At 31.7% G+C, this 22,732-nt stretch overlaps 1 protein-coding gene across 5 annotated transcripts; it reads left to right on the top strand.

Moving 5' to 3' along the window:
• Positions 1-6,702: 6,702 nt before the first annotated feature.
• Positions 6,703-21,499, top strand: LOC113871068 (phospholipase D zeta 1). 5 transcript variants are annotated; one of them, XM_027507820.1, is made up of 21 exons: positions 6,712-7,118; positions 7,722-7,823; positions 7,969-8,084; positions 8,180-8,321; positions 9,478-9,648; positions 9,782-9,955; positions 10,422-10,664; positions 10,796-10,912; positions 11,726-11,865; positions 12,003-12,152; positions 13,393-13,549; positions 13,664-13,905; positions 13,942-14,197; positions 14,543-14,653; positions 16,872-17,018; positions 17,099-17,296; positions 17,372-17,473; positions 17,977-18,108; positions 18,189-18,254; positions 21,024-21,085; positions 21,179-21,499. In XM_027507820.1, the coding sequence occupies exons 1-21, from the start codon at positions 6,867-6,869 to the stop codon at positions 21,423-21,425; spliced, it is 3,327 nt and encodes a 1,108-aa protein (XP_027363621.1). In that variant the 5' UTR covers positions 6,712-6,866; the 3' UTR covers positions 21,426-21,499. The 5 variants fall into 5 exon arrangements, with proteins under 5 accessions (XP_027363612.1, XP_027363621.1, XP_027363631.1 ...); XM_027507811.1 differs by having other exon boundaries at positions 6,703-7,118; positions 13,664-14,197; XM_027507846.1 differs by having other exon boundaries at positions 6,988-7,118; positions 7,690-7,823; positions 7,994-8,084; positions 13,664-14,197.
• Positions 21,500-22,732: the final 1,233 nt, after the last annotated feature.

Genomic DNA, 22,732 nt, shown 5'->3' with positions numbered 1-22,732 from the left:
CAAAAACTACAGGACATCCATGGCAACCAATGCAAATACAAAAATTGACTACACAAAGAAAGGGGACATTTGTTGCAACTGGGACTATATAGAAACTGATTGCATAGTATGGAACAAGGCACACAGCCTCAAAAGCAATTATGGGATTGAACCATGACACAACAAGAGGTTAGTGGTTCATACATTTTTCGTTTAAGACTCAGAATGTTTTTAAGTTTTTCAAAATAGGCGATTCGACCCATTTGACTCAACTTGTCGTTAACAACAAACATTAGTGGGTTGGGCATTATTTAGACTCGCAAAAATTTTATTTAAAATGGACAAATTCTAATTTTGTGCATATTTTAATGGGTTTAATTCACATCAAGCCTAATCAAATTGGGCTTAAAAAATTATAATTATTTCAAACTCAAAATTTAAAGTTTAAGTTTTACATTTTATTTGGACAAGTTTGGAAAAATTCATGTTAATGCAATTGAACAAACACATTTTCTCAGCTATATTTAAACTTGACCATGTTTACAAGCTACTACTAGTAATTATCAATCATTATGTTAGACTTATATTAATGTTCTTGTCATGGATGAACGTGCCACTCACAAATGAAAAAGAACTTAATAATTAAAAATAAGATACCGCAAACTCAATTAATTAGGAATGTGAGAAAATTATAGAAGAAAATATGTTAAGGTTGCATTTTAATCCAAAATTTATGTGACTTTTGTTATCACCAAGTTAAAATGTCATTTATTGCATGGCCTCTCATTAAAATATGATGTCATTTTTCTACTTGTTTTACTTTAATACTTAAAGCAAAATACAATGAAAGAAACTAAAAGAAAGATATAAAATCTCAAAAACTAAATTAAATTATCCTTATAATCTTTAGAATTATTTTGAAGTTTATTCACTAAATACTAGTTAAAAAGAAAAGAAACTGTGAATGTGATAAATAATTTGTGAAGATTACATTGAGATGCATTAAAAATTATAGACATAGTTGTATTTAATAATTTTTTTATATTTAATTTTTTAACTAATGTTCTAAAAAAGTATTAACTAGCATTTACCTTACTAAAATTCTTTACAAATATTAAAAAAATACATGGTTCACCATCTGATTAGTCTAAGACCAATTTGGGATCATAACACTTGACATTTTCTTCCCATCTTTTAACAAATATGATAAAATTATAGTAAAGTACATAACTCAAAAAGTTCAGGTCATTTTACACATTGTATAAGTAACACCGGAGGAAAACATACAAAAGCCAAAACACAAAAGGATTTTCTAGACTTTTTCCTTTTCTTTATAATAAATATTATGAGTTAATTTGAATTAATAATTTGTTATTTTGAGAAGAAATTTATTTAATTATTACCGTGTTTTTATAATGTGTACATGCATGCTAATTTTTTTAAAAATCATGATTAATCCATTATTAGTGAATTGTTAACTTATTCTATTATTTACTTGCATATATCCAAATTAACTTATACAATTTGATTGAAACATGATACGAATAAGATGTGTCATTAATAACATTATATCTTAATATTTTCAAATAAAATTTAAAATTATAGTGTTAGGATTTTTAATATTAAGATTTGAGAAAATGAAAAAAAAAAAAAACGAAAGTGTAAGTTATAGGTTATGAGACAAGTTGAATGTTACATAATTATATAATAAAAAAATTAATGAATTATTAATAAAATAACTATATGAAAATAAAAAATACTTATTTAAAAAAATTTAAAATATAAGAACCAAATAAAAAATTAATTTTATTTTAAAAATCGAAACTTCATATAACCTTTTTTAATCTATAGTGACGGAAAATGTAGAACCTTTTATTAAAAAATATCACCATAAATAGTGTCAAAATTATCATTGGTCAAGCCGTCGGTAATTATTAAATGTAAAAATAACAGTCATGAATACAATTTACCAGTAGATTTAGCTGTCAAAGTGCAAAAAAAATATTGATAACCTGATGACCATTGAAAAAAATAAATTTTATAATGATTGTACACTAGAAATTTTCTCAATTTTTAAAATTACATTGTGGGATGAACAAATCATCAAAGCAATTATCACTCGCCTTAAACTACACATTTTTCTTTTATTTGTTGTAATTTTCCAACATGTATAACCAAGCCAAGTCCCTCTCACGGTTTCTTTTTCATCATTCTTTTAAACAGCTGAGTAAAACTATATTATGAGCAGAATCCTTAAAGAGAACAAATTATTCTGATATGATTCAAGATACCTACAAAAAAAAAATTGCTATTTTACCAATTATTCAGAGCCTATGACTTCGAACATGGAAGAATGCAAAAACCCAGCAGGAGTTTCCAGGGATGTGTGGCCTTAAACTTATTTCAGACATTTGTGGACAGACTCATCAATCAAATGGCCTTAACTTACCAAATGTTGTGCAATTGATATCTATATTTTTTTATAAGATACTTACCTAAAACCAATCAACTCCGTTCTAAACCTACTAAGCTCACTTTCTAATGTTGTTTAGAAGCCTTGTCGACAACTCTTGTGGTGTAGGATTATGCTATGTCAGCTAATTTCTTCCAGATGCATGCAATAACTAATTGTTGTGATTTTCTCTTCAAAGTCAACTTAATTATCCTTTGATCACGTCTTTCTAAGGAGGGAAGTGATCATTTTCCCTGAATTTCAGTTACTCCTAATGCTTGTGGCTCACTTTGGAATGTTAGTAATAGAGAATAATAGTTATTTCTCCAATGAAATCGTGATCCCTAAAATCTTGGTTTACTTAATGATATAAAAAGTGTTATATCTACCAAGTTTAATTTTGTTTGTTTATTGAAGTATTGAGCACCATTTTCCTGAAACAACAATCTTGTCATCTTCAATTCTTTGCAACAATGGATTTTATTCCATGTTCTCACTGCACCCCCTGACTTGGCTATATGTCTGCTCATTCCATTTCTCACTCTCTCACAAGAACTCATTCAATGATGGATTTAATGTAATTTAACTACCATGAACCCTCAACCGATCTTGTTTCTTTTACCCAGCTATCGAGTTGCTTATATCAAGTAACGAGAAAGTTCCTTGAGAATGTCAATCAAACGAGAACTTAACGGAGTTACAAAAATTAAACTTGAAACCAAATAATAATAAGATTCAAGTATAAATCAATTAATGCAAACACTTCAAAAGTTATAAAAATATAATATCTTTTAGGTTTAATTATACCTTTAATTTTAATTTAAACTATGTATAATTTTTATTCTTATTTTTTTATTTTATTGAGTGTATTTAGGTAAATAACTTAATTAAATATTCATATAAGATTTTATTGTAAAAAACAAAAACAATAACTTCAACAACTTCTTATAAATTAATTATAAAATACAAATTTTAATATTTATTTCACTCTTAAAATAATACACAACATTTAAAAATTAAAAAATCAAATCATTTACCAATCTTCTATTCTTCACTTCAAGTAAATTGAAGAGGAATCAAGATGATGCAAAGTTAATAATAATAATAATAATAATAATAATAATAATAATAATAATAATAATAATAATAATAATAATAATAATAATAATAATAATAATAATAATAATCTCATATACAATGGGTCTTTATGTTTATTGAATTGAGTTTAGTTTTAACATTACAAACTCATAGTTTAACACATATTCTATAAGATTTCAATATTTTTGTTTGAACTAATCTGTCTATTTAAACTAATTCATTAATTTTTAGTTTAATTAAATTTATTGAATTAATAAAACTCGTGATCACCCTCAGAATACCACTTACTAAAAATATCTATTGTTCATGGTTAAACAAACCTACGTATGTTAGTCTCAAGGCTATTTCAAAATATAATCCTAAAAATCAGTTTATCTGCATGTAAATTTTTATTTTGTGAAGAATTAAATCCAAAAGCTATTCTAAATGTGCTCTTACCAGTACTAGAAACTAATGGCATTAAGCTTTATCACCTTTTGAGGAGTGGGACTGCTATATCTCAATCAGCCTCTCAAGACACACAGAAGGAAGTTCAGTTATCTGTCTATATACATATCGTCACTGTCACTAATCTGTTAAGTAAGAGTAAGTTCTGAGCATGAAAATGAAGAAAAATAGTTATGAGACAAGAAGAATGCTAAGAACATATTTTTTATTATATTTTTATTTATTATTCAAAATTTATTAAAATTATAAGAGAAAATTATTAAATTGGAAATAAGAAAGAATAAGACACAAAAATTTTGTGATTTTTAATACTCTCTTCAATTATATTTAGATGATGTATTATTTATTGTACGTTAAAGAATGTGCAGGCCATAATGTCTCGAGTTCATAGTTACCTTTCCCTCCTTTGGTGCTTAGAATAAGAAAGTGCCTATCAAATGCGACATATCACTATGTACGTCACAACTTACGTGTATGATGTTGGATCAATTAAATTGAGCTTTGATTTCATTGTGTATGTCGTCCCATTTATCATGCATCGATCTATCTCCATCACAATCTCCACCCCCAAAATGCAAAATTATACCTTTTTTTTTTTTCTTGGTCATGAATGCAGAATTAATTTGTTCACTAAAAAAGGTGACAGGCTGCGTTGGCTGAAGAACGAGGCTTTCCATTGTTAAATTATTAGACATTAGATTACAGACCACAAGAGATGTATCTATTGTCTAAAATATTATCATATTATAAATATTTATGCAAAATTTTAATTGTGCATTTTGTTTACAGTGATAAAATGCTAATTACTGTACGTAAATTCAGACACTTTAATTTTTAAGGTAAATTAACGAAAATGTAAAAATATATTTTATTCAATAATTCTATTGATGAAGGACATAAAATTTCTGATATGATTTAGATTCAGTGCAGTTGAAACAGAATCTGTACTAGTTAGGTAAAATTTTATATTTTTATTTTAAAAAATATATTAATTTAAATAAAAATATAAAATAACATAACTGAATTTACAATTGCTAGACTTAATCCAATTCATAATAATGATGGTGAAAGATCTTCTTTGGAATTGGTAGCTGTGAAGATGTAATTTATTAGTACTTTCTTCTTGTCAGGTTGATGAACAGAGCACGTGGAACGGGAAAGCAGCTATACAAGCGCCAAATTACTTCTCGACATAGACATCTCTTCGGCTATTTTGAATTTAACTATTTTAAAATAGTAATTTATTATATTAAATGTATAAGGTCTAATAATTTTTGTTATTATTAATTATTCAAATTTAACTTTAAAAAATAACAGTAATAAAGATGAATTTTTATATTATATTTTTATTTTTTTCTTACTAATATTCTAAGAATACTCGTTAAATAATTAAAAAATTTCTAAAAATCACATAACAAGTACAATAAAAATCACTGCAAACATTCATTTAATAATATTTTTAATAAATATTTTTCTCTTCTAATTTTTTAAGTGGTACCAAAATAATATATTTTTACGTTATTTTATATTTATTATAAAAAGTATTTATATATATTATTAACATTTATATTATAAATAAAAATATATTTTTAGAAAGCGAAATTATTCCTTTCACGGATAGTTTTTAATATTAAAATTGATTAATAATAATGTATAAATTATACGTATTGTTACAATATTTTTATATTGGATGGTTCGAGAGTATGTAGTCCGTTCACTCATATCTTGCCATTTATCATTTTTTTTTAACTTATTTGTATTGGCATAATTTGTATGGTTAGAACCACGTCACAATCTGTAATTTTAAATCATTACTTAAGTGTTAAAGTTTTTTTTTTTTATCAGTACACTTTCCTGTTTTATCTCCATTTTGTTTATCGAGTTGTAATAGTAATATCTATAAAATATTTATAGATTTAATATATTTTTAACCTAAAAATTATTATCAACTTAAATGCTGTAAATGTTTTCTTCAATGGCTTGGTGGTTCTTTCTGACCAATTTGTGCCAGGTGTTGGGTAATTGGTAGCGATAAATGGCACATGATGGGCGAATGTTCTGTTTAGGGAGTATTCGTGTTTTGGTCAAATGTTTCACTGTTCATTGATAAATTGAATAAGAAGACGACCAAGCAAAGTAAACAACGTAACTTGAATTAAAATAATGCGCCACTGCAGAGGGAACAAGCAAGAGGTCCAAACTGCAACATTCATTTCCCAAAGAAATCCATTTTGGCCTTCTTCAGATCAACTACCATTCAAATCACTACACGCTAAAATATTTGTTATAAAATAATTTAATTATTACAAAAAACATTTAATATTTTTATTTTAGATAATTTTTTTACTGTTTAAGGGTGTGTTACTGAATATGTAAGTTTACAGGTTTACATTTACTATTTTGCTAAACATATAGTACAACAAAACTGTAGTAAAACAAAAATAAATAAATTCTGCTACATATTTTCAAAGCAACTTCTAGATTGCATGGAACCGGCGTCTAAATCAAACTAAATGAAAAATATAGTATTGAATTTTTAGTTTTATTAGTCTGTGTTGACAATAATTAAAATTTTAAAATAAGACGAAACTTTAATTAGTTTTAGCATTTATCTAATTTTTAATATTTAAATTTATTTTATATGAATTTTTTTTTCTGAAGAAAAAAAGGTGAGGACTAAGGAGGGCACTGAAGAAATCAAACTTGGGCACTCTTTGATGTTGTTCACAGTTTAACTCATCTCTTATTCCGTGTTTTCCTATTCTCACGAAAACTAGCTCTCTCTCTCTCTCTCTCTCTCTCTCTCTCTGAATTTGGATCCGGAAACTACTAACGACGTCATTGCATTTGATTTCCTTATCGTTCTCTATCGCTGACGATTCAAGTTCCTATGGCGACGGAGAAGTTAATGTCCGGGGACGGCCCCCGCTACGTTCAGATGAAATCGTCGCCGCCGCCATCGCCGCCGTCTGTGGCGGCCGAGGAGATGTCGTCTGTCCCGTCGTTCCGGCAATCCGGCGCCGAAGCTAGTCGGATTTTCGACGAATTACCGAAAGCCACTATCGTCTCTGTCTCTCGCCCCGACGCCAGCGACATCAGCCCCATGCAACTCTCTTACACCATTTGTGTTCAGTACAAACAAGTGACGTGCCATCTCTCTCTGTGTATATATATTGTGTGTAATTCTTAAGAAATCGAAAAATCTCTGATCGCTAGCGCTGAAGCCAATTTTGTGAACAAAAAGCAAGATAAATCAAAGGGAAATGGATCCTATAATCGAATTTAATTGCTTCTTTTCTTTATAAGTTGTGATTATATGTTTATATATGTGTATGTGTGTGTATGTACGTATATATTGGACAAATTTACCAAATATTTTACTTTGAACAAGAAATGCGTTATACAATGGTGCTGCAGTTTGTGTGTTGTACAAAGGACTGCAACTTACTTAAGGCTTTGGACCTTTTCTTTTAATTTTACTTTCCCTAAATAAAAATTTTTCCTTACTTTTGGCATTTACCAGCTTTGCATTTGTTTAGACTGGAAATGTGGTGTAAGAATTTCCTCATAAAAGACAAAAAGGAAGTATAAGTAAGGGGAACAATAATTTTATCCCTGTTTGTCCTTGTCTATTTCCTTGATGCTGTAGATGGTTGGAGGGGAGAAAACCTTAGCTGTTAAATATTTATTTCATTCAGTCTTTCTTCCTACAGGAGGAAACTTATATATCTCATTTGCATTCCAGTTCAAGTGGGAGCTATTGAAGAAAGCTCATCAAGTATTTATTTTGCATTTTGCATTAAAGAAACGTGCTATTATTGAGGAAATTCATGAGAAGCAAGAGCAGGTAAGAGATGTTATTGATAATGTTTTTGGGTTGATTGCTTGTATATAATGGCTTTTTGTACATTTATTGTATTATTTGATGATATCATTTATATCTAGCAAAGTTTGGATTTTGATGTAATGTTCACTGAAACATTATATTAAAGGTTAAAGAATGGCTTCAAAATCTAGGAATTGGAGAACACACTGCTTTGGTGCAAGATGATGATGAAGTTGACGATGAAGCTGGTCCATTTCATACTGATGAAAGTGCTAAAGAAAGGTGATCCCTAACATGAAACTTTTGTTGGAACGCTCTCATGAGTGCAATATGTTTCTCTGTGATCATAACATCCTATAAGTTGATTTATTGTACAGAGATGTTCCATCTAGTGCTGCTCTTCCAATTATACGGCCAGCCATAGGAAGACAGCAATCGATTGCAGACAGGGCAAAGGTTGCAATGCAAGGGTATCTGAATCACTTTTTGGGAAATATCAGTATGGTTAACTCTCGTGAGGTATGTTTTGTGCATGAATTTTTTAAAATAAATGTTTATCTTGTTATAGACGTTATTCTTTTTACAGTCATTGATTCATTGTTGTGGTTCACATATGTAATAGGCCTTTCAGTCTTTCAGATGTGCAAAAAATATTGTGGTTGATGTTAAGAGTGGAACTATCTGTTAATTCAACTTATGAAATGAATGCAATTTGCATCAATCCATGGTTGATTATGCTATTCATAAGGACAAATGTTAGTCTAATAAATGGATATGCTGGCAATGTACACCACTGATTAAAACTAAACAGCCAGGATTTATCATGCAAAGCTAGCATACTTCTACTTTGATCCTAGGAAACTGGTCAAGATTAAACCCTAATAAATGAAAAAAAAAAGAAAGTAAAAGTAGAACTAGATGTGTTTCTTTACTAAACCTGCATTGGCATACCTTGGTTCTGGATATTGGTTTCATTAAAAGGCAGCCAGATGCATGATGATCCCATCATTGTGGGGTAGGGAGGTCAGATGTAAGCATCCATAGCCCCTATAAGCAGATGTCTCCATGACTAGAATCCATTAGCATCAGGTCATGAACCAGTAACCTCACTGCTGTACTAAAACTCACCCTTGGATAATAGTTTTATTGATACACATAAATTGTATTAATTATAATACAAGTTTGCCAAGACACTGCACCCTTGCAAAAGGAAGTCCATGCATCTGATTATTGAATTTAGGGGGTAGGCTAACATAATGAATGTGTTTAAAGTGCGGCTGACTGGGTTCTTGTTCTGGTCTTAGTCGTGGAAATAGCCTCTCCACTCTGAGAGTAAGGTTTGCATATTGGTGGGAGTGAGTATTGTGCACTGAGATGCCTATTGGCTTTTTTAGGTTTGATTTATACATATTGTTGTCACTTTTTAGGCTACTATATGTGGGTCATTATTTATGATATGGACCTCAGAACTTGTAAAACATATTTTGTTTTCAGTAGGGGTCCGTGCCTATTTATGTTTCTTTATTATCTGCTTTGTTTAGGGTGTAGGCTTTTGTTGTTGTACTAGCTGCTTTGTTGGATGGTTGATCTTCTACATGTGATTTCTTCTTGAATTTGCTGGTTCTTTTATGATATCTAAACACTTGTTTTCACCATATGCAATTTGATGCTCTAGGTTTGCAAGTTTTTGGAGGTATCAAAATTATCTTTTTCTCCTGAATATGGCCCTAAGTTGAAGGAAGACTATGTACTGGTGAAGCATCTACCTAAGATTCCAAATGATGATGATTCCAGAAAGTGTTGTATGTCTGGCTGTTTTAGTTGCTGTAATGACAACTGGCAAAAGGTAAAGAACCCTGCTTTTGAAGTTGATCAATATGCTTCACTTATCGTGGTGTTATTTAATTCATTTTTTTGTTAACTTCTATTATATTTGGTTTAACACTACAATTATTACCATCCTGTCTTTCTCTGTGCAGGTATGGGCTGTACTGAAGCCTGGATTCTTGGCATTGTTGGCTGATCCTTTTGATATGCAGCCTTTGGACATCATTGTTTTCGATGTACTGCCTGCCTCAGATGGAAATGGGGATGGCCGTCTATCACTGGCAAGTGAAGTGAAGGATCGAAATCCTTTACGCCATTCATTCAAGGTGAGAGGGATGTTCTTCTATCTCTGTTGTTGCATCCAAGTCTTGTGGCTTAAAAGGATATTCATATAATGTCAATTCATATTGTCTTTCTATTTGTGTGTTTGTCACATCATAATCTTGAATAAATCCCCTATGTAGTCCTTCAAAATTTTTGGAACATCAATTTGGTCTTTGAAAGATTAGTGACATCCAATTGATCACAAATGATAATACATGGTCATTGAATGATATCAATTTTATTCCAGTAAACAGTTCCTTTGGGAATTACAAAACTTTCATTCAAGGACCAAATTGATGTAAATAATCTTTCAAAGAGAAAATTGATGTTCCAATTTTTTTTCAAGGACCAAATAGAGGTTTTTGCTAATATTTTTACTAGTTATTAGCTGATTTGTGGTTGTTATCAGATATATGTCAATAATCCCCAGAGAAAGATACCCTTTTAACACTTGAGTGAATATTGTAGGTGACTTGTGGAATCCGGAGCATTAGAATTAGAGTGAAAAGTAGTAGTAAAGTTAAAGATTGGGTTGCTGCAATTAATGATGCTGGACTCAGGCCTCCTGAAGGCTGGTGTCATCCTCATCGTTATGGTTCATTTGCTCCTCCAAGAGGCTTAGTCGATGATGGAAGTCAAGCCCAGTGGTTCATAGATGGGCGAACAGCTTTTGAGGCCATTGCTTCTTCAATTGAGGATGCAAAATCAGAGGTTTTTTTTTGCAGTGCCATAACATTTAAGGCTACTTTCATGACTCACACACAAAATTACATACGTGCATAAATGCATATAGAAAGTAATGTTTGTTTTCAAAGTTTGCATTTAATGAAAAAATCTTGCAGATATTTATCTGTGGGTGGTGGCTGTGCCCAGAACTGTATCTTCGGCGACCTTTCCACACTCATGCTTCATCAAGGCTTGATAATTTGTTGGAAGCAAAAGCTAGGCAAGGGATTCAGGTAGCCTTGAATATGAACCCTTTTTTTAGCAATGCTAGCCATCTTAAGAGACTATTTTTTAAATGCTTTTGTTATTGAGTTGTTTAAATTGTAAGAGATAATTACAACTATTTGTTCTTCTATTCCTTTGTTTTCTACAGTATTAATAGTAATAATGACCATTTGTCCCCTGCTGTTCTTGAATTCATTTTTGTTGCAAAGTGACTGGAAGCCCTTGGTTTTGTTGAAGCAAATGAATATGGACCAGTAGATATGTTTGTGTGTGTGTGTGTGTGGGCATGAGGGTTTGAACTTATAGGGACTGCCCATTGTAATCTTCATTGATCAAAATGAGTGTTTTACATCATACCCTTGGACATTGGCCTAAATTTTGCAGAAGGAAGAAAAATGTTAATTTTTGTTTTTTTTTTCTTCTCCCTATTCTCTGTCCGGGCATCTTGTTACAACAGTCTTTTCTCGTTCTAAATTTGGTTATTACTGTGGGCATGAAGCATGGACGCTCCAAAGGAGTCAGGTCCATTTAATCATTGTATTGACACTTGCTATAAACGATGTGATGTGATGCTTCAAATCCTGATGGGGCACTTTAAAATTTGCTGTCAGTGTCTATGTTTCTGTTGCAAACCATGTGCATGTCAAAATACATGGTTTATAGTTGATTAGGGTACTTAATAGTTGACCAATCCACTCCACACAATCATTAAGTTATTATGAAGGTACTCAGTTGTCTTGTATGCCACCTGGATGGTGCGTGTTCATATTGATTTATTTCCATACAAATATCAAGATTTGCATGATTTTTTCTTTATGCAGATTTACATTCTTCTCTACAAAGAGGTGGCTCTTGCTTTGAAAATCAACAGTGTATATAGCAAGAGAAAGCTTCTTAGCATTCATGAGAATGTGAGGGTATTGCGCTATCCTGACCACTTTTCTACTGGTGTTTACCTGTGGTATGCAATTACCCAAAACTTGGCATTTTGTCTCTGGTTTTATAAAGAAATTATCTTTTTTATCTGAAAATGTCAATTATACATTATACCGCACTTTTGTGGTTTCTAATATATGTGCTCATGATTATTACACGTAGGTCGCACCATGAAAAACTTGTCATTATTGATAACCATATTTGCTTTATTGGAGGACTGGATTTATGCTTTGGTCGTTATGACACACCTGAGCATAAAGTGGGAGATTTCCCTCCTCAAATCTGGCCTGGAAAGGACTATTATAACCCAAGGTAAGTTTTGTAAATGGAAAACAAAATCACAAAGAAGCTCTGTGTAAGTCTGTTTGGCCATACTGTGAAATTGCTAAAGGCTTTGTTTAAGTTTTAGGAAAAATAAAAATTGTTTTAATTTTTTCAAGTGTTTGGAGAAAGATAAAAGTGTTTATATGTGACAATACCAGCTCAAAATCTGTTGTTAAAGAGTAGTAAGAAATTGTTGCTTTGCTACACATTGTTTGGTTCAAAGGAGGGGAGGGGGAAGGAGGGATATGGATAGGGAGGGGAGGAGGGAAAATAAAATCTTGTTGATTGGGTTGAAGACAAATTGAAGGGAGACTCCCTTTGTTTGGTTTGCAAGGGGAGTCAAGGGAAAATAAAATCTTATGACAATTCAGCACAGTTCAAATATTATAAACCATTCACCCTCCCATTCGCATCACTTCAATATTGGAGGGGAGGCAAAAAGGGAACGAGAGGGATTTTAGCCCCCTCTCCTTCTCTCCTCTCCCCTCCCTTCCATTTCCTTCAACCAAACACTATGTTAATGGAAAAAGCAGAAACAAAAACATTTTGAACAAAGTTTTTTCTTTCCAATCATGTTTTATATAGAAATGTCATTTAGAAAAGTATTTTTCAGGAACTAATTAATTCATTAGATTCCACTTATTAATGTTGAACATGTAGATTTCATGGAACATGTATTATCTACACCTAAAATCTTGCACCCCTCCTTATGCTTACCATTTTTTGGTGTATGTAGATGTTAGGTTGATTTTATTCCCCACTGCCCGCCGAAAGTGATAGATGTTTATATTAGGTGTATAAATATTATTTTTGAAATTTCTTATTTCCTATATATTAGCTGACTTCAATGCTTTATATAATTCACTTTTCAGTTTTATGGTAGCAGAGCCAATATTTGACTTAGATAACAGTAACTAAGCAATCTGATTGAGGTGAAAATAGTGTGTAGGCAGTCCATGTAGGTCTCTATATATTAGTTTTGGTATTATTTACAAGGATTCAATCCTAATTATACAAATATAAAATTCTATTAGTTCCTAAGATTGGTCCTATGGATTTTACCATACATACTTGATAGGCTACAAAAAATATCTATGAAATTCTAAAGAAAACTATTGGCAAGCGTTGCACTTGGTATGTGTTAAGATATGACATTCATCGTTACTTGGTCATAGACTAGCTCTTTCTTGTTGGATTTAATCCATATGGTCATTTTCAATGTTGACAGAGAATCTGAACCAAATTCATGGGAAGATACAATGAAAGATGAATTGGAACGTGAAAAATATCCTCGTATGCCTTGGCATGATGTTCATTGTGCCCTTTGGGGACCACCTTGTCGAGACATTGCTAGGCACTTTGTTCAGCGATGGAATTATGCTAAGGTTAGACTTACTCCACAATTGCATTGAAGTCTTGATGCATTCTGGTCCTATTCCTAATTCCTATATCCCCAATAGGAAGTAATCTTTTCCTTTTGTTTTATCTCTTCACATTAGAGAAACAAAGCTCCATATGAGCAAGCAATACCGTTACTTATGCCTCAGCATCATATGGTTATTCCACATTACTTGGGAAGCAGCAGCGAGATACATATTGAAAGCAAGAACACTGACAATTATAGAGTCCTCAAGAGAGAAGATTCATTTTCCTCATCTTCCCAAGACCAAGATATTCCTCTACTTTTGCCTCAGGAGTCTGATGCGTTGGATTCTCATGAAGGAAACAAAAAAACAAATGGGTTAATCTCCCTTTTACATCAACTTGACAGGCCAAGAAGGATCAGCAATGGTCTTCCGTTCCCGTTCCGGAAGGCCAAAATTGTTGCAGTTGGTCCAGATACACCAATGAAGGGCTTTGTAGATGATCTAGATTCTGTGCGTTATCATGAGAAAATGTCTCTGGATAGAGTGGCCCATGTTGATTTACAAAATACAGATCCAGAATGGTGGGAAACACAAGAACGGAATGATCAGGGAGGTTTTTCTGATGAATCAGGACAAGTTGGTCCCCGTGCTTCCTGCCGTTGCCAGGTGCGCTGTTCTCATGATCTACTTAAATATCATTGACTTGTACATTTGTTTTATCTTTAGATATATCTTTTATACGATCATATCATCAAAAGGTTCATTAAAATGTAATGAATGTTATTTTCATAATTAAATACTATTTAGTGAGAGAAGTTGGATATTTTTTGAAGCTGTTGGCTTCAATCCATTATTTGCTCAACATAAAGACTAAAATTTTGCTGGAATATTAAATTTCATGAAGATACATTTTCTTATTGCTTTTGTTCTTTTTCTTGTAACTTTTATGCTGTTAATTTTTTGACATTGGTGGTTGTGTTTTCTTCAATTATAATAGCCTTTAATTGACAGGTTATTAGGAGCGTGAGTCAATGGTCTGCTGGAACAAGTCAAACAGAAGAGAGCATCCACAATGCTTATTGTTCTCTTATTGAGAAAGCTGAATACTTCATCTACATTGAGGTATTAAATAAACTTCCTCCTTTTACCTTATCTCCATTGACTGTGATATGATTTTTTGAAGATCAATAAAAGCACATGATTATAATAGAAGTGGTTTTGCTTTGTAATAATATAAATCTATCTTGAAAATTGCAGATAGATTGAAAATAAAAATGAATGAACATAGAAAATTATTACGTGAATTACCATGTAAATATTTTCTATAGTAGGTAAATTGCCATTATTGTAAAAAAATTGAATGCTTTGTGAGCTTCTACTTAACATTTCAGCTCTCAGGCTTTTGCTCCATATCTTTAGATAGTGTTGTACTCGTGTTCTAGATGATAATTACATTTTATGCTCAACCAAAATGTGGCTTATATTTTGTTGCTTTTCATGCTTGTTTCTTGAACTGATTTTGGATATTATTCTTGGAATGAACTTACTCTCTATTCAGCAATAGTTTATTGAGCTTTGCTTGTTTTATGCATATGTTGAGCATATATCATCTACTTTATTGTTACGATGATCATAGAAAAGACTTGCAGCTCTTATCTCAGTTTCACTTATTTTCTGATACTATGGATGTCTTAGAGGTTTAGATAATTGCTACCTTTAACACCTTGAAGGTTTATAATTTTCCACGTTCCTTTTAAAATCAAAATTCACCCATTGAACTTTTATAGACATCTCTTTTCTGTGGTGAAGCCATGCTACAGAGTCCACTATCAACTAAATGGAGTGTAAGGATTATTGATGGATATGGCCAATATAATATCTGTGATACGTAGCACCTAGATTTAGATTTGTGGAAAGATGCAGTTTTTGTAATAATTCTAGTGGTACCTTGGATTATGAACAAAAACTATCTAGCAGTAACTGGAAAGCGATATAGGACACAATTGTTTGAAGGATATATGCTATTTATAAAAGCAAAATGCTTTGCAGCACTATATCAGAAGTAGAAGCTCTCTGTTGACTAGAGCAGAAATGAAGAAATTTCTCCATGTAAACACATCAATGACAGGCGTGAATCCTATCTATTCTCATGGAGAAATAGGATTCTATTGTCCCTCTGTATTTTCTGCTTTTCCTAAAATCTAAGGTTTTGTCTATACTATGACTGAAAAACTGGACAGATTTTTATTGCTAATTAACCACAAATGCAGACCACTTTCACTCCTATATTCCTGTTTGTAAGGAACTTTTGTTATATTCAAGTTTTTTAAGAGATATATATCAGTTTAAACTTTAAAGTCGCATACATGGGGTATTTGGCAATGTTCGTGAACTGAATATCTAGGTAAAATGAGAAGGTTTTGTTTAGATATGGGATGATTGGATTACTCACACATTATTTGATTCGGAGTAAATTTGATATCAAAGTAGCTCTTATTTGAACTCACAGCTGGTCTTTGTTACTCCTGTGGCTTTGTCTTTCCAGCTGGACTTCATCTCATTTCTTTCATTCTAGATTCCAAGGCAACCTTATTTGATGAGATGAGGTAGTAGGCATCACTTATTCATCCAAGAGTCAATAACCTTGCTAACTCATTATATAAAATTTTGGCAAAAATAGTTATAATTATCTAATATTTTCTTTATTCTTTTAAAGGAAACTAAGATAAATTTATTATGTGAATTATGTAATTATTATTTTCTGTTTTTTGAAAATTTATTTTAAAAATAAAAACAATAAAATTAAATAAAAACATATGGGAGAAAATATAAATTAGTGTTTAGATGGTTTTCACATACAATCATTAACATTTATGTAAATAATTCAATATTATAAATTTTGGACAAAAATAAACTGTTTAATTTTAAACTGGTTAGTTTTAAAATGGGATATATAATTAATTCATTCTTTTACCATTAAACTAATTTTGAAAATTACAAAAATCCCCCTCATTTTTTAAATTTAGAGAGAGAAAACTCTCATAACTAAAACTACTTGGACTTTTCTCTCGAATTAAGGTGAATATCAATATAGTTGAACAGCTATGTTTGTTAATAAAGACCTTAAGACCCCAATATTTCCACAATCTGTAACATATATTGTCCTTTGCATTTCATGGATCATTGAACCAGCTATGATAAATACTATTATTTATTCTCCACCCCCCCCCCCCCCCCTAAAATTTGCATGATCAAATGGTAGTTGTAAAATTTTATCTCTTCCTAAATCTTTTTGTGACCTTTCTCTGACTTCTATCTCTTCCTTGGGAACATATTCCAGAATCAGTTTTTTATCTCTGGTCTTTCTGGAGATGAGATGATACGGAATCGCGTGTTAGAAGCTTTATATCGACGGATTTTGCGAGCTTACAATGACAAAAAATCTTTTAGGGCTATAATTGTCATACCTCTCCTGCCTGGCTTCCAGGTTCTAGCTATTTTTATTCTGTTTCAACACAGTAAATATTGCTTTTGCATGAATGTTAGACTTACTTCTCAGTTATCTAGGGGGGCCTTGATGATAGCGGTGCAGCATCTGTAAGAGCCATAATGCATTGGCAGTATAGAACCATTTGCAGAGGGCAAAATTCTATCTTGCATAATCTTTATGAACTTCTCGGTTCTAGAATACATGACTACATCTCTTTTTACGGCCTAAGGTCTTATGGTAGACTCTCTGATGGAGGCCCTGTGGCAACCAGCCAGGTAATTTTTTTACATCTATGATCTTATCGTTAATTAGTAGTTTCAGTCAGCAAAATGATATAAACTTTTTTGCAGGTGTATGTTCACAGTAAAATCATGATTATTGATGATTGTGTTAGTTTGATTGGATCTGCTAATATTAATGATAGGAGCTTACTTGGCTCTAGAGATTCTGAGGTACAGTTTGAGCCCTTTTCCATTCATATGATATACAAGTTTGATTTGGGTTTAAAATTACTGAATCACTTGCACTTTCTGTCTTTCATTTCATGGACCCTCGATGAAATAGTTTTCATCAATGATAATTTAATATTGTAGAAGCAAATTAGTGAAAATCTAGTTAGCTTTTCTCTCTTTTTAGATATTTTATTTGAAAATTTGGATAAGGACAGCAAATCTAATCCTTGGTGTTCATTTATAAATTTGAATTTCCTTCTTCATATCATAACTTTGATTTGTTTGTGGTTTTCACGAACTTTGAGGCAACTCCTTAATATAAAATATGTAACTAATGAATGAATAATTTCAACTGACTGGTCATCTTATAGCCATCATCCTTTTTCCTAATTTAAGTTATCCATTAATATTGGTCTGTTAATTACTACTTGCTTTAAGTTATCCATTAATGCACACTTGTTGCATCCTCTTCTGTTCCTTTAATTATCACATATGGATCTCAGATTGGTGTAGTTATAGAAGACAGAGAGTTGATTGATTCTTTTATGGATGGAAAGCCTTGGAAAGCAGGAAAATTTTCCTTGACTCTTAGATTGTCATTATGGTCTGAGCACTTGGGTCTCCCTGCAATGGAGGTTAGTGACTTGCTATTCTTTGGAGATTAGTTGTTTCCTGTGCCTGATTTGTAGTGACTATTTTAATTTCTTTTCCTTAGGTCAATCAAATAATGGACCCAGTTGTTGGATCTACTTACAAGGAAATTTGGATGGCAACAGCGAAGGTAGTAAGAAATAGAATGTTAATATTTATTGCTATTTTTACTGGTAAAGGTTTTTATATGAATAATGATGCTTTAATTGATATATTCTTATAAAATTATTAGAATTTAATTAAAATATATATGGACAGCGTAAAAGTTTTTTACACTTATACAATCATAAATTGTCATATCATTAAAAGTGTTAACTTCTATAATAATCACTTTAAAAGTCATATCTATGATGACTTTTAATTGGTTGATCATGTAAAAATTTTTACATCAACAGTATATCAAAATTAAACTAAAATTATTATTACATGAAGATTTCCAACATAAAATTCATTCTTTTTAAAACACTAATTTTGCCTTAAAATAATTATTACATGAGTAATTATTTTTTGGAAGTTCCTTGGCCCTTTTTAGTTATATCATTGCCCTTCCATTAAGTTAAGGATTAACCAGATTTTATTGTAGCCTATACAGATTTGTTTGTCATTTTGTGTGTGTTTGTTCTGAGGTTTCTTTTCTTCTCTTTTGGCCAAATAGAAGAAATACCTCCTCCAACTTTAAACATCCGGCAAATTGCCCCTTGGAAGTTTTAGCTTTTTGCAATTTTTTTCATTTGAACTGTACACTTTTAATAATTTAAAACTCTTAAATTATAATAGTCTCATACAAATTTACTTCAAACTTCTTGAAGTGTTTGGTTAGGCGATATAGAATAAATCTAATGACATGGTTGGAAAAAAATATTAAAGTAAACAAAGGTTGAAAACAATTGTATATTGCCAAATATTTTAAGTTCAAATGGTAATATCACAAAAAATAGAATTTGAGGAGGCAATTCGTGAAAAGTCTAACATTGGTAGTTTGCTGTTTAACCTATTTTTTACTTTTTATTTTAGGAGGATATCATCTAGTCTTCTACTTTGTATTTCTTAAATTGCATTAAAAATATACAAGTATATTTTCTGACCTCTCAATTGCTTATTTATTGGCAAAAGGTATGTGTTCATTCATGCAAGGGTTTAGAATCTATTAGAAAACTTAGGCTTAACTCACACTTAAAAGCTAATTGATAGGAGAAGGACTATCTAATTTCTTATTAGGGGTATTCTAACTATTTTCCTAACTAATGTGGAATATGTTAACACTCCTCTCATGTCGGACATTTAGTACATGAAATTTGCACGACTGAACATATGTGGATGGCCCAATAGGATTGGACAGTTGTGAGTAGTCTAACATTCAAAACGAATAGACTTTGATACTATATTAGAAAACTTAGGCTTAACTCACTTCTAAAAATTAGCTCATAGGAGGAGGATTATCTTATAAGGAGTATTTTGACTTATTCTTAGATAATGTGGGATATCTTAACAAAATCAATTGTTTTAAAAGAACAAAGGGAATTTGGGAAGATTTCAGGAAACGAATTCCTAGTTAAAATGTTCATTGTTCAAGAAATGCTAACCCGTTTTCTACTAATTAATTAGTTGAGTTTTTATTTGTTCTGAAATTAAAAATATTATGATCCAATCCTAGTTGAAAAGTCAAGAGAGGGGGGAGTCTTGAAAGCATGTGGTTTCTGATTAAATAGAAGTAAAGGGGAGCTTTTGGAACGTTAGTTTAAGAAGGCACGCATCGGCAACTAGCTTAGAGGTAAAATTAGAAATCCTACTATTCCACTAGTTTCAATAACAGCCCTCGCTAGGAGAGTGGTCCAAATGGACAGTCTTGTAAGTTAGAAAGGAAGGAAGGCAGAATTTTTTTGGTGAAACCATTAGAAAGGTCTTCAGATCCAAGTGAACTTGCTGAGAATTTAATTTTATGACAAAAAAACAATTACATCATTTGATCCATGTAGGCTACCCTTTTTACTGGGAAAAGGTTTTTTTTTATCCCAAAAATCTAACATGGTCAGTCCTCAGTGCCAGTTTATTCCAATTCCATGCTGGGGATCGAAGACAAGACTAGAAATGACATCTGGAATCTGCCAAGAAGACACAGGTCGTTAGTATGGGTTTGGACTAGAGATCATGATCATTTTGCAGTTACCCATAGACTCTCCCAAATTCCTTTTTGAGTGCAATGCTCGTTTTAGGAGCGCAACATTGTTGTGAAATTACTTTCTTTAGCACAATTGGTTTTGGAAGTTACTTTGGTTGCATTACTATGTCTAACTTATAAAGGCTATAAAAATCTTCACTTTATGAGTTAGCTTTTAAGGGTTGAGTTAAATTTAGCTTGAATTCAAGATGGTGTGGGAGCTTATGATAGATCTGATATTCGGCTACTCTTGACTACAAATAAAGAACTTGGTTTCACGAATTTTTTAGTGCAATTAATCTAACTGCATGAATTTTCTAATGCAACTTATTTAGTCCTGCAGTTTTTTCAGTGCAATATCTATATATGAAAAAGAAATCAATCTTACGATCTCTATGCTTGGGCAAGAGAGGGGTGTTAAAATCCCATATTAACTATAAATATGATCAAGTAGAGTTTATAAAGAATAAAACAATCTTTACCTATGAGTATGCTTTTGTAGTTGAATTAGGGCAAGTCCAAATTTAAGAATGATTGTATGTTTTATTTTTTATGATTTGCCATGTAAGCAATTCGGATAGACCTTTTCTTTCTGTTTATGCAAATAGCTATTACACAAACATGTGTACATGTTTTCTTCTTCCTAATTTGAACTAATTGAATACCTCTAGATCTTTCAATGTTTCTGCTTAACTGAATAAGACTTCAATAAGAATATTGATCCTTGGATTCGTTTCACAGACAAATACTACAATTTACCAGGATGTCTTTTCTTGCGTACCTAATGATCTGATACACACCAGGTACGTTGGCAATAATGTTTGTCCATCTTACATCTTTGGGTGAAACTTCATTGTCTTGTCCTAATATGTATTTTAAACCATATGTTTTTGCAGACTTGCTTTCAGACAAAGTGTGGCTTTTTGGAAAGAAAAAATTGGTCACACGACCATTGATTTAGGAATAGCCCCAGGAAAATTACAATCCTATCATGATGGAGATACTAAGAACACTGATCCCTTGGAGAGACTAGCATCAGTGAGGGGTCACCTTGTCTCTTTTCCCTTGGAGTTTATGTGTCAAGAAAGTCTAAGACCAGCTTTTAATGAAAGCGAATACTACGCTACTCAAGTTTTCCATTGAGCACGATGTCTCCCAAGTGCAAAAAGCGTCTTGGGTTTTTGTTTTCTTTTATAACTTTTACAAGGGATTTGTAATTTGTTACTTGCAGAATTTATTTTTATTACAATTCTGCAAGTGAAAGAGGAGGCGGAGGGTATAATCATCATTCTTGTAAAGAGTGTATCTATAACTGTCCACTGTAAAAAATGAAAAAAATAAGAAATCCATCAGATTAATATATATATATATATATAAAATCAGTTCAACAATTTATGCTGATATTTTTCTTTCGTTCGGCCCCCTATTTGTTCGCCAATTATCGGGTGAATATTCGAAGATGTCCTAGTTTATAATTTTATGGTGTAAATACGGTTGATTTTTGGAGCTTTAACCGAGCTTTGAGAACTACTTTTAAACTACAAATCAACCTTGATTCGACACAGATTGTGTCATAGTCTCGTATGTCTAACGATGTGGATTAATGCACTATCGCAATCCACATAATTTGAATGGCATTACTTGCATCTTTTTTTTCCTTCCTATTGTTGATTCAGCCATTTTCACAACCTTGGACTCATGCTGAATGTTATGCTTGATATTCGAGAAAAACTCAGGAATTTTATAAAATGACCCATTTTAAACGATGTTGAATGTTTAGATATTATTTCAAACTGTTTACGGATGAAAAAGAAAATAGTTTTGCAGCGCAACACGTCCATTAATAATTTCGCTGTTAATCTTTATTCCATTCTAGTCCCACCATTATGCATCATCAATCCCTTTTAGGTTGGTGACATTCTTGTCAAAATCTTCATGAACTATCCTGAATACGAATCTTTACTCTTCTTAAATATACATCGGACGTGAGACGTTGCAACAATCCAATCGTGACGATGTTCATTAACTATTATGTAGCAATCTTTATTTCTTTCCTTTCTTTTTTATGTGAACATTATGTTGCAATCATGTATCTCTGACTTCCACCTAAAGCAATCCTAGCCATGAATTTGTGCTTTCTTTGTTAACCAAGTCCTTTGGGGTTCATAAAATAATCTCACCAGTGTCCACTTGTTTGACCTTGACGTTCAAGTGCTCTAACAACTGGCCAAGAGATAGGCTTGTGTATGGTGTATCATCATTGAGAATGTGTCGTTAAAAACTTATAGTTTCCAACAGATTGAGTCTCGTTATTAGAATATTCAGTCAAAGAAAATTTCTGATTAATTAATATTGAAGATCACTTAATTTAATGCCAACGACTAAAACACAATCCAATTTCATCCACACAAGTTATTTATTCATTACTTAATCGTCAAGTTGCTAGAGTA

Source organism: Abrus precatorius, unplaced genomic scaffold (assembly GCF_003935025.1).
Source record: "Abrus precatorius isolate BTA unplaced genomic scaffold, Abrus_2018 Scaffold10, whole genome shotgun sequence".
Taxonomy (NCBI): domain Eukaryota; kingdom Viridiplantae; phylum Streptophyta; class Magnoliopsida; order Fabales; family Fabaceae; genus Abrus; species Abrus precatorius.
The sequence above is the reverse complement of the archived record's forward strand: the minus strand, read 5'-3'. Positions and strand labels throughout refer to the sequence as shown.